Genomic DNA, 14660 nt, shown 5'->3' with positions numbered 1-14660 from the left:
TGTGAGGAAACACATGGACCCCCTCATTCCCTATCCCATCCTCCTGAATGGGTGCCATGGCCCTATATCCCTTTCCATTTTACCAGTGTGTGACAATGTAGATTACTAGTAGAGCTATGGCACAGCAAGTGGATAGAATTGTGAATGTGATTAAGATGAACCTTAATGTAACCTTAGCTGTTTCTTACTCCAAGCAAGTAAAGCTCTTCCTCCTGGAGTTTGATGGACTGGTACACGGTTTGACTCTACAAATGTGTAATCTCCAGCAGTTATCATTGACCTGTTTGTTTTGATTATTGCTTATCTGTTGGTATTGGTGCTCGTTTGCAGTGTGTCAGGTGTATCCACGTCGCTCTCTCAGCTCTACGCACTGCCGTGGGTGTTGTGAGCAGCACTTGGAATGGGCCTTCCCACCTCTGGGAGCTCCAGTTTTTTCTTTTGAGTGTTTTGATGAAAACCCATTCTCCTGGCTTCACAGGTGTCGTTTGGTCAGAGACTGGTTCTGTGGGTGAGAGACCTGTAGACATAGTAACTTTGTTTTTCAACATTCTGCTCATATAGTCCACAATTGTTTCCGTTAATTCTGTGTCATCTCCCTTTAAGTTGATTAGAGGTATTCTGTAGGGTCTACCATATAGGATTTCAAAAGGTGATAGTCCTGTATTGTTAGGTTGTATGTGTAAACTTAGCATTACTGCTGGTAACAGGTTACCCATCCTTTTCCTGTGTCTTCCATGGCTTTTCTGAGTTTAGCTTTGATTGTACCATTTGCTCTTTCCACTAGACCTGCTCACTGTGGATGATAAGAACAATGATATTTCATTTTAATGGAAAATAGTTCAGCAATTACCTCATTCCTGAAATGAGGTCCATTATCACTGTATAGCCTATTATTTCTGGAAACCCAAATCTTGGTGCAATATGTGTTGCTAAGGCTTTAGCTACTGTTATTGCATCATTTCTTATTGTTGGAATGACTTCAATCCATTTTGAATATAAGTCTGTGATTACTAAGCAGTATTTTTTGTTTTCACATTTATTCAATTCAATGAAATCCATGCATATAGTATGAAATGGGTATTGTGCATCAGGCATCCTGCCTGGCCTTGGTCTGAATCTACCTTGAACATTCTGTTTTCCACACACTAGACATGAAGCACAAATTTTCTTTGCATAATTTTGGAATCCATAGGTTGTGTATATTTTATTTATTAGGTCATACATCCCTCCTGTTGACGTATGGGTTAATCCATGCGTCAATACTGCTGCAAATCAAAATAATTTTTTTGGAAGAATGTACTTTCCTTCTGGTCATTTCCATAACTCATTTTCAGATAATGTCGCCCCTTTCTTTGCCCAGAACTGTTTTTCTGAGTCGGGCGAGTTTTGTTGCATGTCTTTTAAAATATCATGATCAATGTTTGTAATTTGCTCAGCTGTGTATATGTCTTGGTAGTCTTGTCGGGCTGCAGCTGCTTTCGCTTCATCATCTGCCTTCCGGTTTCCCTGTGAGATTGGATCATTTCCGGAAGTGTGAGCGGCACAATTACATACTGCTATCTGCAGTGGCAGGTGTATAGCTTCTAATAAGGCTAAGATCAAGTCAGTGTGCAAAATCGACTTCCCTGTGGATGTGATCATACCTCTATTTTTCCACTGTTGTGCGAAAATATGTAAGGTGTTAAAGGCATATGCGCTATCAGTATAGACAGTCACTCTCTTCCCTGCTCCTAACTTGTATGCTTCAGTAAGTGCAATAAGTTCTGCTGCTTGAGCTGAAAAATGGGGAGCAAGTGCCTTTGATTGCAATACTTTGTCTACAGTTACTACTGCGTAACCACTACTATTTGTCCCATCCGGATTCTTTTTGCATGATCCATCTACAAACATCACTATGTCTGGATTTTCTAACGCCACGTCTGTGAGATCTGCTCTAGGTAGTACTTTTTGAGTGGCTATAGCCACACAGTCATATTTGGTGCCGTCTGTTTCGGTAGCAGTGTTGCCGGATTTAGAGTTGTACACCTCTCAGCAGTTAGGTGAGGCTGGGAAAGTAGGATGGTCATGCAATTAAGATGTCGAGCTGGAGACATGAAGGCTATTTTGTCTGTGTTAGTAGAGCATGTACAGTGCGTGACACTTTCAGTGTTAATGGGTGAAATAAGACAATTGTGGCTGAACTTTGTATTGCTAGGGCTGCTGCTTGTACAGCTTGCAAGCATTGTGGCATTGCTCTAGCTATTGGATCTAATTTAGACGAGTAATATGCAACAGGTCTAAATTTTCCTCCAAAAGGCTGAGTTAACATAAATCCATCTCTAGCGTCACGTGTCTGTACAAACGGTTTCTTGTAATCTGGAAGTGCTAGAACAGCTGAACTCACTGTGCAAACACATGTTCTCCCTCCGCAGTCCATGTGATAGTATCATTAGCTGCCATAGGTTTGTCATAAATGAGCATTTGAAGCGGGTGTGTTACTTCAGCATAGTTTGTAATCCATGCTCTACAAAAGTTTGTCATCCCTAGAAATGACATCATTTGTTTTTTTGTCTGTGGTTTGGGTGCTTGCAATATTGCTGTTTTTCGATTTCCATCTAGGTGTCTGCCTTCAAAGGAAATATTGAAACCTAGATATTTCACCATCTTTTTCCATAATTGTAGTTTGTTCTTGTTTACTTTATGGCCCTGTTCTGCCAAATATGTTAACAGTGCAACAGTGTCAATTTTACAATCCTGTTCATTTTCTGACGCCAACAAAATGTCATTAACGTACAATAAAAGCTGGCTTCCTCACGCGGGAGTGAATTGTGCTAAATTAGAGGACATTGCCATTGTCTTGTCTCTTTTGGTGTTGGAAGTACATTGTACAATGTAACTCTTCAGGTGTGCGCATTTCAACATCTTTCATGGCGGCGTGGCGCGGCGCGGCTGTCCACGGTCTCCAGCCCCGGTGTGGTTGCTCCGTCTTCTGCCGCTGCCAGTGACAGTATTTTACGCACCTTGATTAAAGTGCGCCTGGTAACCCTGCCGTGTGCATATGTAGCTTCGGGTTCTCCATCCCAACACAACTCCTTTTTTTGTTCCCATCTCACATGTGCGTGGCCCATGGTGGTTTGGATTGTAGTGGTTTTCTTTGGTTTGAGTTGTCCCTGCCTTTGGTTTTGATTTTAGTCTGTCCACTAAATTAAGCCTTAGTCCTGTTCCTAGTTTGTTTATACCGCAAAGTACATTAGTTTATTATTTTGTCACTCAGGCTGTGTATTTTTGGCATCTTTGTGTTCTCTTAAACATAGTAAACCTTTTTTTAATCAATAAATCTTTGTTATATTTGAAAGTCCGTCTCTCGTCCTCTCAGTGTAACGAATCTGTGTGACCTTATTAGTAAGGGTATTGGTCAGAGGTATTTCCTGGGGTGCAGTTCCCCTGGTGGCGTTGTCATGCAACTTCCTCCCTCTCCATTACACCACACTTTCATACCAGAGCCATTTTGGTTTGGTACAACAGCATTCCTAGTTTTCCTAACGGGGCACACTTGTGATACCACCACTGAGGCATATACATTTTTGTTTGTTTTAGGATCTTTTATTTTTAGAGGTTTAGTCAGTGGTTCAATAGTTACATGTCCTGTGGCTGACCTAACCTTCAGGCCACGGTTTGATTCTAAAGGAAAATTTGTCCCTGCTTCATCACGTCGCACAACTGTTCGGCAAGCTCCTGAGTCACATAAGAATGTTATTGATTTTTCCCTGCACCTTTAACACTATCCATGGTTTAGACCCTTCTTGCCATAGTAAGATTTCTGCAGTTTGTAATGATAGGATTTCATCTACTTCTGTCTCACTATCTGCCGATGTGTTGGTGTGGGTGCATGACCTGATTCCGAAGCTTGTCATGCAGAGAGGTTTTCTTCCTGCTCTTCTTGTCTGGGGTCCGCTCCTCCGCTCTCCCGTCTCTCCCGTCCCCCTCCTCTCCTCTTTCCCAATTTCTTTGGAGCTCTGCAGTCTCTCGCGTAGTGTCCAGGCTTGCCACAATTGTAGCACACATCTGTTCCTCTGCTCTCACCGCCCGCTCCTCCTCCCCCTTTGTGATTTTTCTGGTTCTTGTTACCTCGGAAGAAAATTTCATCAGTGTCATCATTTTCATGCAAGAAAGTATCTAACTTTTCTTTTCCTTTTTTTTTTGCTTCAATTATTTCTTTCGCATGAACTGCATAATCAATGGTTCTCTGCATTTTTCCAGCCAACCAAATGTTTGATCACAAACTGGCTGATTTCTGGTCTAAGTCCTATCAAGAGTACATATTTCAATTGCATGCTGTATGGACTGGTCTATTGGTATGCCACTGTGTATGCAGAACACCTTTTTCATTCTTGTGACAAAAAGTGTCACAGACTCTGTGGGTGTCTGTTTGCACTCTGCCACTCTTGAGTAATTTGCCTGTCCTCTATAATGTGCAACCACTGTTGCCAATAGAGGATCAGTTCGTCCAGCATATTCCGCATGACCAAAAGGGATGGGGTCATCACTGAGAAGTGGGTCCCAATTTCCCTTTATTTGGCACCGCAGTTTTGGTACTATTGTTCTAACTGCTCTTTCTACTTCTATTGAGTTTAACTCAAAACTCTTGAAGAGTTGGTTCATCTCTTCAGTAAAGGCTTCGCCATCTTCAGGGCGAGTTATGGTTTTGGTTGCATCTCTCACATCTTGATCTGTCCATGCTCTAAACACCTTTACTGTAAGTGGTTGTGGCACTCCGTCCACGACTATACCTGCTCTAGGGTTTGGAAGCTCAATCATAGGTGCAATGAGAGGTAAAGTGTATGTTTCATCATCTAGATCTATTTTTCTCTAACTCAGCATCTCAGTCATGGGTGTGTGTGTGGCTGTATATCATACCGCTTCGTGTCCTTCGAGGTGACTGAAGATCCTGTGGATGTGTGTCTTCCTTCCGTGGGGTGATGTTGACCTTCACGAAGGGGTTGTGGGGTGAGAGGGAAGCGAGAGGTGAAGCAGTCGACGACGGAGGAGGAGGTGGTTGAGGTACAGAGTAGGGCGGAGGATCCGGACGGACCCCATATGGCACGTATCTGTCATCACTCTGTCAGTCTCGTGCAGAATACAAGACAGAATATATGTTATTACTCTTATCTATTTTCTGTTGAGCTTTCTGTTGCTTATCTACGTCTTCTTGTGGCCTAGCTTCTTTTTCCCTCTGTCTTCTCTGAATGCCAGCTTGTCTGGCCCTAGCTTCTGTCAGCCATGCTATGTCCTGTAGCAGGCCCTCTTCCCTTGACTTTCCCTTTTTTCTTTCTTTCCCTTCTGAAATTGCCTGCACTAATTCTTCACAGGCTTCTACATAGTTTCCCTACAAAGTCATACTTTTCCTGCCATAACTTGAGATATTTAACATTATCAGGATGCAGTGCTTTCATGCTTTTGGCGTCTCCACCGTATTGTTCTGCTTGTGGTCTTTTGCAGCTATAACAGTTACCCATTGTAGGAGTGTCTTTACTTTATTCTATTATTATTATTATTACTTATTTTATTTATTTATAAAGTTAAATAAAGATAATAAAATTTCTTTTTTCTTTTATTCTCCCCTTAACAGCCAACCAGTTTGTATGGAGTTCACCCGAGCAACTGGTTCGATCAATGAAATATATGGACTTTTGTTGACACCGTTAGGTTTCCAGTCCCTGGACCTTTTGTTGTCAACGTTAGGTTTCCGGTCCCCAGACAATTTGTTGACACCGTGAGGTTACCCTTGCCTGGTTTTATTTCACTGAGACACTGTTAATAACTACCACATTTAACAAAACTTTAAAGCAATCACATAAAACAAATACACAGATACCAAATTGTGACAAACAAATAATACTATCTTGCGAAGTCCCTGACTTCTCTAGACGTCTTTTTGTTTACTCAAGCCTGAGGGATTAGTTTTTCCAATTGTCCTTCCAAAGACATTAGCCTCTAAGTCCCTGACTTAGGTTTAACTCTTTAAAGACTAAGATTAATCATCTCCTACCCTTTTAATCGGGTTCGTCGGTCTGTCTCTCTCTTTGGTTGACCCTGTCACTGTCTCCTCTCCCAGCCGGTCCTGGCCTCCTCTTGCCAAAACGGGGTTTTAAGAACTCCCCGGTGGAGGTCTTTGGTTGTTTTTGAAAGGCCTTTAACAGGTCCGTTGCCTTTTGAGGAGATCAGTTATTGGGGTCCCTGTTCGGGCACCAAAATGTCAAAAGAATTTCTTCGTAATGACTTTTAAAGCAACAGAGATCGGAGCCAGAGTATCAAAGTTTAACAAAGTTTTATTTTCTTGTACAAGAAGGAGCGTTTCACAGTGCAACACACAAGGTGAGGTTACAGAGAAAAAGGCTCCCTGGAGGAACGTTTGCTATCAGCTATTATACAGCACAAGTGGGCGGGGAAGCTCGGATGTTTCAGTTCTCCATCAAGTACACACTTGTAGATAACGTCACAATCATCTTCAGTCCCTCTGTTGGAACAATACCCTGCCTGTCTGGCCCTCCAAATGGCCTGTCCTTGATTTGTCTCCAATCCAAGCCTCCCTGTCCTCCCTTACAGATACAGTGCTGATGAATCTGCTGACGTTGTGGTGTTTAAGTACAAAACAGAAACAGTATCCTACTGACCGGTACACAGCGTACATACACAGCGTGATCATAATTTTTATAACAAAGTACACTTCAGAGCATATTGTATGAATCTACTGATGATGTGTTTTAATATTTGGTATTTGTATTCTCCATCAGTGCTGCTCAGAGTCAAACAACACTGGAGTCCAAACTGGAGACCCTGCAGTGCCACTTCACCTGGGATCTGGACCCTAGCAGGTCCAAACTTTTCCGCCTCAGGGACAATCTGGAAGACATGGGCACCGAGGAGGGAAACAGCTGGCTGGGTCACATTTACAACCTGCGGGGGTTCATTCAGTACAAGCTGGGGTTTAAAGAAGATGCCCAGAGTTTGTTCAGCAAGGCTGCAGAGGCCTTCCGCCAGATGAGAAACGCAGATGAAGGTCCCTGGTTAGTGGTGAACTATGGGAACCTGGCCTGGCTGCACCATCACCTGGGAGAACAAGCAGAGAGTCAGGCTTACCTGTCAAAGGTCGATGCCCTGATCAATAAATACCCATCTCCATGCCAGGATGAGCTCCATCCAGAGATGTGTGCTGAAAAAGCCTGGACCCTGATGAAGTTCAGCGCAGAACAAAAGCAGCTGGCTGCAGATTACTTTGAGAAAGCCATCAGGATGCAGCCAGGCATGGTGGAGTGGAACACCAGCCATGTCATAGGGTTAGTGGGTGCTTTCAAGCACAGTGAAACAGGGCTGGAGGCTGACATCTTGGAGAAGATGAGACTGGCCAAGGAGCAGGATACAGAGAACTTGTACCTCGCTGCTTTGTACCTTGAGAAATGTGCTGAGAATGGAGAACGAATTGAAGATGAAGCACGTGAGTTAGCCAGAAAGGTTTTGAGAAATCCTGTCAGCAGCTCCAGTGGTATTAAACCATTATTATGGGTTTACAGACGCTATGTATCTATTGATGAGGCCATTGATTTGGCAGAGGAGGCTCTGGAAAACCATCCAGATGAGCGTTATCTGAAGAGATGTGTTACACTCTGCTACAAATGGAAGATCTACAGGGATAGTCGCCCAAAGCAAAGCATGATAGACAGAGCAATCAGTCTTCTTGAGGACGTGATTTCTCTTTATCCTCATTCCTCACTTGTGAAGAAATTAGACCTCGCAAATATATACACAAAGTCAAATAAAGACCAGGCTAAAGCTGAGCAGATATACAAAGAACTACTTAACCATCAACTCTTAAAAAGTGATGTGGAACCTGAGGACAAACAGTTGATTTACAACCGCTACGCAAAGTATTTATACTTCAATCGACAGGATAGGAAGGGGTCAATAAAGTATCACATTAAAGCAGTAGAAATACCACACCGATCCACCGTGCGTGACAACAGCATTACAACTCTGAGGAAGAATAAAGACAAAAGCGAAATGTGCAGAGAAATAGAAGAATGTCTGGCAAACCTGTAAGAGCTATAGTGTTTGTTAAAGCACTGGTTCGAACTCGAGAAAAATTGCAGGTAATTCATAAGTAAAAATAATCTGTACCTACATTATTGTTATTATACTCATTAGGAAAAATGTTTTGTTTTTTCTGTTAGTCGGGTGGTGAAACATTACTCTGAACATGCAATTCATGATTAACTCAGTGATTTCATGGCTTACACAAAGAAAAAAAAGGTAGATTCTGTCTCTGCACTCTAGCACAGCTAATGGAAGACAGAGGCTGTTTAAAATACATAAAAACCTATACACTGTTATTGAAAAGTAAATTACATTTAATTAAAGTAGATTTGATCAGGTGTTTTCTTTTACTTACATAATCATGGTGTTTATTATATCACTGATGTGTTATTATATGTAAACTGCTTTGCTATATTCTTAGGTGTAGTAAAAAGTATGACTGATTGGTAATGTCATTGTTAATTTGTTGTATAACCTGACTATTATTGCCAGATGCAACTGATTGTTTGTATGCATGTCAAGCTATGTCTCAGTTGTACACAGTACAAATACTATTAAATTATGCTCACTGAGTTGTCTTTTTGTGGTTATACTCACAGTACTGTACACTGGGTGCTGATTTACATCAGACTTTGGAAGCTACTGCTGACATTAAATTTTGAAACTTTCAGAGAAGCAACACAGTTTAATCATTTACTTTGTGGCTTCCACTTGATATCATGTTTGAGATTTCAGGATAATTTCCTGATAGATTTCGTGGAAATGATAATTTGGTACTAATTACAGGGGACAATTTCAGAGCCAAAATGTGTCCTAAGAGAACCAAAAGTCCCAAAAAGTGATTTTTTTTTCTTGTGCACACAAGTTTCCACAAGATAATAACTTGTTACTACAAGATGATGGGTTCCCAGAAGATGATTTGTTACCACAAGATAACGCGTTCAAAAATGATAACTTGTCTCCACAAGATAGTAACTTGTTACCACCAGATAATGTGTTCTTAAAGAGAACTTGTGTCCACAAGATAACAACTTCTTTCCAAAAGATAATTTGTTCCCAAAAGATAAATGGTCTCCACAAGATAACTTCTTTCCAAAAGATAATAACTTGTGCACACAAGATGTGTTCCCACAAGATATTAACTTTGTTTCTATAAGATAATAACATGTTCCTACAAGCAGGGCTGTTTCAAGACACTCTGGGGGCCCCAGGCAAGAGGCACCTTGGAGGAAAGTATCATGGTTCTGCGTAGTATCACAATACCACAGCAAAAATGAGGCAGATGTGCCTTTTGTCATTTATAAAAACATAAATCACTTTTCTATAATACATCAATGATATTTCAATGGATTAAATTACTTATTGACTTATTCATACTTCAAAAACAGCATCAATAAGTGATTAACATAGGGGGGATCAAAACAAAATAAATAAATGAAATAAAAATCAACCAGCCACCCTCCTCCCCTGACAAGTAAAGAACAGTCCCTAAAGTGCAGAGAGGTTTGTGGACCATTACCTGCCACAAAGAGAGAAATGTAAACGGCTTGTTTCTCCTTTGACACGTCGCATACCTGTGTGCCACCATGGCTCGGCTGTTCAGGTACTTCTGGGCAGTCATGACACCAAGAAGAAGAAATTATTGGACCTGGAGCCGGGCTTCTCCGTCGCCAGTAAGCCCTTATCTTGCGCCGTATTTGACAGGAATACGGCGTCTGTGACCCCCATTCAACCCACAACCGGTAGGATTCACCTTTCGTTTCTGCTGCTGGTTGAAATCTGTACTTGCACAACATGCTCCTAAATGATTTGTTTTGCTTGTGCAAAACTATTTTGGTCGCAAATGCGAGTAAAATGCTCGCACTGTAGAGCTCTGTGGAAAACAAATCACTGTAGCATATATAAACAAATCTGACCTACAGGTAAAAAGAAATAAATAATAACTTTCACTGCCTAGAGATACTCAGTAGCTCAGCTAATACCTGAAATGTCACTGGATACAAACCTGCAGCAGCATATTGAGTGCCAGGTGGCCAGCGCGCCGTTATTGGATGGCACATGGACACTCACCCTCATGTGACTGGACTTTGAACTACCGTAGTACTACGGTACTCCAACAATGCTAGCGTGGGTGGCAAGCCAATCATGCGGGACATGGTCTCAATTTGCGTGATGCGTGAAAAGAGACAGAAACGCTGTGCAGTCCCGCACAATGCGGGATGTCTGGTCACCCTACTTCCACTGCCACTCACAAGCAGCAGCTAGTAGGGGGCCCCATTAACGGGGATTCCGACGTGTTGTCGTTGTTGCATTGTCTATAGGGGTTCCATTATATTGTCATTGATATGGACCAATGTCAGCCGTCTCTGGAGGCCCCCTTCCAGCTTGGGGCCCTTGGCAATTGCCTAGTTTGCCTGTCCGGTTGTGACGGCCCTGCCTACAAGATATTATTTTTTTCCCCAAAAGATAATAACTTATCACAGGACATTAAACTTGTTTCCACATGGTAATAATTTGTTCCTACAAGAAATATAACTTGTGCACACAAGATACCTATTACCACAAGATATTAAACTTTCCATAAGATAATAACACGTGTGCACAAGATGATAACTTGCACACAAAATTTAAAAAAAAGATTCCCTTTTGGGACATGAGGGCCTCCACAGATAAAGTAATTTCTTTAAAAGACAACACACCAAACACTGTGGGTCCTCATCTTCCTCAGGAATAAAGCAAACACAAAAACAAACAACTTAATAAACAAGGGTCTTTATTTCTCACAAATGTCTGGTCAGAGTGTGAAAGTCATTCTTAACATACACAAAGACATTTTCTACATTTACACAGATCCAAAGGTTATCATTTGATGGTCCTAATTATCTAAAAATGGGGAGTATTATTGGCTTTTGCTCTCAGAGGGTTTGAACCACAGAAAGAGGCTGAAAGGCTACAGATGGAGTGAGTGATTAGATACTGTACATACACACTGCTGAAACCTGAGAGCTTTACATTGGTATATCTTACAAACAGGTCAGTGCAGAACCCTAATTTCTGGGGGAGGATAACTCATTTTGATACAGCAGCTCCTCAACATACACATAAACAGTATGTATGTTTCTGGAGTAAACCAGCCCCCTATAGTGAGTACCAAAAATACTAATAAGAATACTAATAAATAAAGTCCTCTCTCTGCTCCTCTCTCTCTCTTTGTACTGTCAACCAAAAGGCAAAGAACCAAACAATGCGTTTTATATCTAATAAGAGATATAAACTGATACACTGATCCAGCTTACAACATTATTCTACATAGATAGACCATTTGATCTTATACTCTTACCTGAACCTGGCTCTTTTTGTTTTTTTCTCGAAAAAACAATCTTATATCCATGATGAGGCTGTCTGTCTGTACACACACACACACACACACACACACACACACACACAATATTGAGTTATAATGTTAATGTTAATGCACATGACACAACAGCTAGCTTCTCTCATTCCAATTCAAACAGAGGACAGTGGTACTGACCACCTGTAACGTTTCCTAGCTAGAAAAAACGTCAGCTAACTCCTACCTAACAACATAAACAGTGACCTACGATTAAATGCAGCAAAAATGAGGACTGGTAATGATAATAATGTGTTGGTATTGAGTGGTAGAAGTTAAGAAATGTGCCACATATCCTGGTTTCAGCCAGGTACTGCATATCACCCAACCTGGAGGGCAGCGCATTGCTCTGTGCAGATAGAGCGCTCAGAGCCCGGGCAGTGTTGCCAACTCCTCAGTAAGAAAAGTAGCTCCTAGCTGTCCTTATAGTCGTTAGCAGTCGCTAAATGATGTCATCGCCTAATTTGCATAATTGTCCATATGCATGTAATTGTAATGGACGCTGTAGGAGAGAGGAATAACGTCGTGGGAGAGACAAAAACTGAGTAAAAAAACACACTGAATATGTTTAGAACTACAAATGAACCTTCTTTCAGTGTTTTATATTAGACAAAGGAAATTTTACATTTACATCCCGCCCTGGTTTACTATAAACCAGGTCGGGATCAGCCAGCGGCGGTTCTGCGCATGTGCGATTCACTTGCAGTCTGGACGTGGAGGGGTTAGTATCTCCTGCTCTGACTGCAGCTAGGAGGGAGGACTGGGCCGTCTGTGAGTACTTTGGGGCGAGAGAGGAGCCCACGGCAGCACCTGCTGCTCGTTGAGAAGAATAAGAATGATCCGTGCTCTCACAACAGAGTCTCCAGAAGTCTTCAATAACATCAGAAAAAGTCGCTAGATTTGTTGCTGGTCCCTTTTTTGAAAAAGAGTCGCTAGAGGGGTCTGAAAAGTCACTAAATATAGCGACAAAGTCGCTAAGTTGGCAACACTGAGCCCGGGTCGGGGAAAGGTGGGAGGGATGGGGTGGATCAAACCATTTTTGAGGCAAGGGGGGGGTGCTGTAGTTTCAACCAAGTACTGTATGGTTTTGACACTTTTCTAGCTTGTTAAAAAAGGACATACAGTAAAAAAAAATAAATAAATAAAATAAAAAATCTCTGGGCGGCACGGTGGTGTGGTGGTTAGCACTCTTGTCTCACAGCAAGAGGGTTGCCGGTTCGATCCCGGGCGTGGGAGCACCTTCTGTGTGGAGTTTGCATGTTCTCCCCGTGTCAGCGTGGGTTCTCTCCGGGCACTCCGGCTTCCTCCCACAGTCCAAAGACATGCAGATTGGGGACTAGGTTAACTGATAACTCTAAACTATCCGTAGGTGTGAATGTGAGCGTGAATGGTTGTTTGTCTCTATGTGTCAGACCTGCGATAGTCTGGCGACCTGTCCAGGGTGTACCCTGTCTCTCGCCCCAGTGTCAGCTGGGATAGGCTCCAGCCCCCCCCCGCGACCCTCAAGAGGATGAAGCAGTTAGAAGATGAATGAATGAATGAATGAATAAAAAATCTCTCAAATTTTAGGGTGCTGGGATTCAATTTAGGGGTGCTTCACCCCCAAAAATGGGCGAGAAACACCTATGGGCACCACATATCAAAAACTGGCAAGTACTGAAAGTTGTTGAATGTCTAGTCCAATTTTGTAAACCGAATGACTTCTTCTTTGAGCACACAGTTTCTGATTTAAATTAGTTGTTTTTAAGCAAAGTTATTGTCCAGCTGGGTTTAGACAACATTCAGTAACTTTGGCTGCTTTCTTTAAATGAAAGAAGTAGGGATGTCCCGATCCGACATTCGGATCGGTATCGGCCGCCGATATTAGCACAAAACGTGCATTGGCATCGGATTGGACTGCATGGGAAAAATGCCGATCCAAGAACTCCGATCCAGTTTTTCATGGAGTCCGATCCAGGTTTGCCAGCCCAGCGCTCCGCAATTCAAGCAGTCCATTCCAGTGATCCGCTCCAGCACTTACTATCAATCCACCAGGCCAGCATGCAGACACACAGGAAACAGCAGCACCAGCTGATACTACTGCTACTACAAAAATAACTGAAAAGGAAAGGCTGTATTTCTTGTTAAATGTCAACAATGTCTTGTGGTGTTAATCTATTTTTTATTTATTAGGGGGCCAAAGCACAAGTGTGTGGAGTCTTGCTGCTATTTTAATTTCAATGTTAGACATTTTAAAGATTTCTTGTGTTGATTCATTTTCTATTTATTAAGGGGCCAAAGCAGCCAAAGCAAACCAGCTATATTTTTTATTTAATGTTAATGTTCAAGTTTAAAGTTTTTTTATTTAACCCTGTTAACAATAAACAGGTCAGTTTCTCATACCAACTGTTGTGGATCATTCTAACTAACCTGATTAAGTAGTTGTTCTTGTTAGAGTAATATCGCTGATCAAACGCTTTTCTAACATGACTGACAACAAAATAAGTGAATATGTATTATACGCGCTTGGATCGGATCGGTATCAGCCAAAACTCAGGGCTGTAATATCGGTATCGGATCGGAAGTGAAAAAGCTGGATCGGGACATCCCTAGAAAGAAGGATTTTACAAAGAAACTATTTATTCATTATATGGTATTGAAAGAAGGACGGTGTTGGCATCTAAACCCTTGTAACTGCTCTATTATTAAAAAACTGGAAACATTAGCCAGCCACACACATGCAGATAAACACGAAAAAATATTTGGGAATTTCTTCATAAAAACACGTATGAATGTTTCAGTACCAATAATGGTAGGATCACTCACCTCTCTTGGGACTTTGAGTGGCTGCAATGTCTGTGGCTTCTGTGGTGACCTTGTTTTAATAAAAACAAAGAAACAATACAATAAGTACCAAACAACAATTGTCAAATCCTTATTTATAGTAAGAATGTCTTTTCTCCTCTAAATTAAGCATAAAGGAATTAAGTGTCATGAAGGTCTGTGTAAACTTTGATTTCATATAAAAGAAAATGACAGCAAAAGAAGATTTGGAACCTATCTGGTTGCTTCTGTGACACATATCATGAACTGTCCCAACAAGAAAAGTGCACTCAGTAGAGTGCAGATCTTCACAAGGTGGCTGCACTTTGGGCACACGGCCACCTGAGCTGATCGTGGCCACTCTAGACAAGGCACTTGGGGCAGATGCACTGAT

The 14660-nt window shown here is 41.8% G+C and overlaps 2 protein-coding genes and 1 pseudogene across 9 annotated transcripts in view; 2 read left to right on the top strand and 1 right to left on the bottom strand.

Annotated features, from left to right (window-relative positions):
* The window catches only part of LOC125895882 (interferon-induced protein with tetratricopeptide repeats 1-like), a 33379-nt gene extending 24924 nt beyond the window's left edge, over positions 1-8455 (top strand). For both annotated transcript variants that reach the window (XM_049588066.1, XM_049588064.1), the window contains exon 2: positions 6774-8455. In XM_049588066.1, the coding sequence (XP_049444023.1) occupies positions 6774-8076 (1303 nt within the window). In that variant the 3' untranslated portion in view covers positions 8077-8455. The remainder of the gene's footprint in view (positions 1-6773) is intronic.
* The window catches only part of LOC125895883 (interferon-induced protein with tetratricopeptide repeats 1-like), a 69777-nt pseudogene that overhangs the window by 17871 nt on the left and 37246 nt on the right, over positions 1-14660 (top strand).
* prpf38a (pre-mRNA processing factor 38A) overlaps positions 11437-14660 on the bottom strand; it is a 53151-nt gene continuing 49927 nt past the window's right edge. For 2 of the 7 annotated variants that reach the window (XM_049588077.1, XM_049588079.1), the window contains exons 9-10: positions 14270-14318; positions 12548-12764 (exon numbers count right to left, since the gene is read on the bottom strand). In XM_049588077.1, coding sequence (XP_049444034.1) covers positions 12563-12764; positions 14270-14318 — 251 coding nt within the window. In that variant the 3' untranslated portion in view covers positions 12548-12562. Of the gene's footprint in view, positions 11477-12547; positions 12765-14250; positions 14319-14660 lie in introns of those variants that run through there. The other 5 variants (XM_049588075.1, XM_049588076.1, XM_049588083.1 and 2 more) reach the window with 4 other exon arrangements.

Source organism: Epinephelus fuscoguttatus, linkage group LG10 (genome assembly GCF_011397635.1).
Source record: "Epinephelus fuscoguttatus linkage group LG10, E.fuscoguttatus.final_Chr_v1".
NCBI classification, from domain to species: Eukaryota; Metazoa; Chordata; class Actinopteri; order Perciformes; family Serranidae; genus Epinephelus; species Epinephelus fuscoguttatus.
Note: the sequence above shows the minus strand (reverse complement) of the source record. Positions and strands in the feature narration are given on the sequence as shown.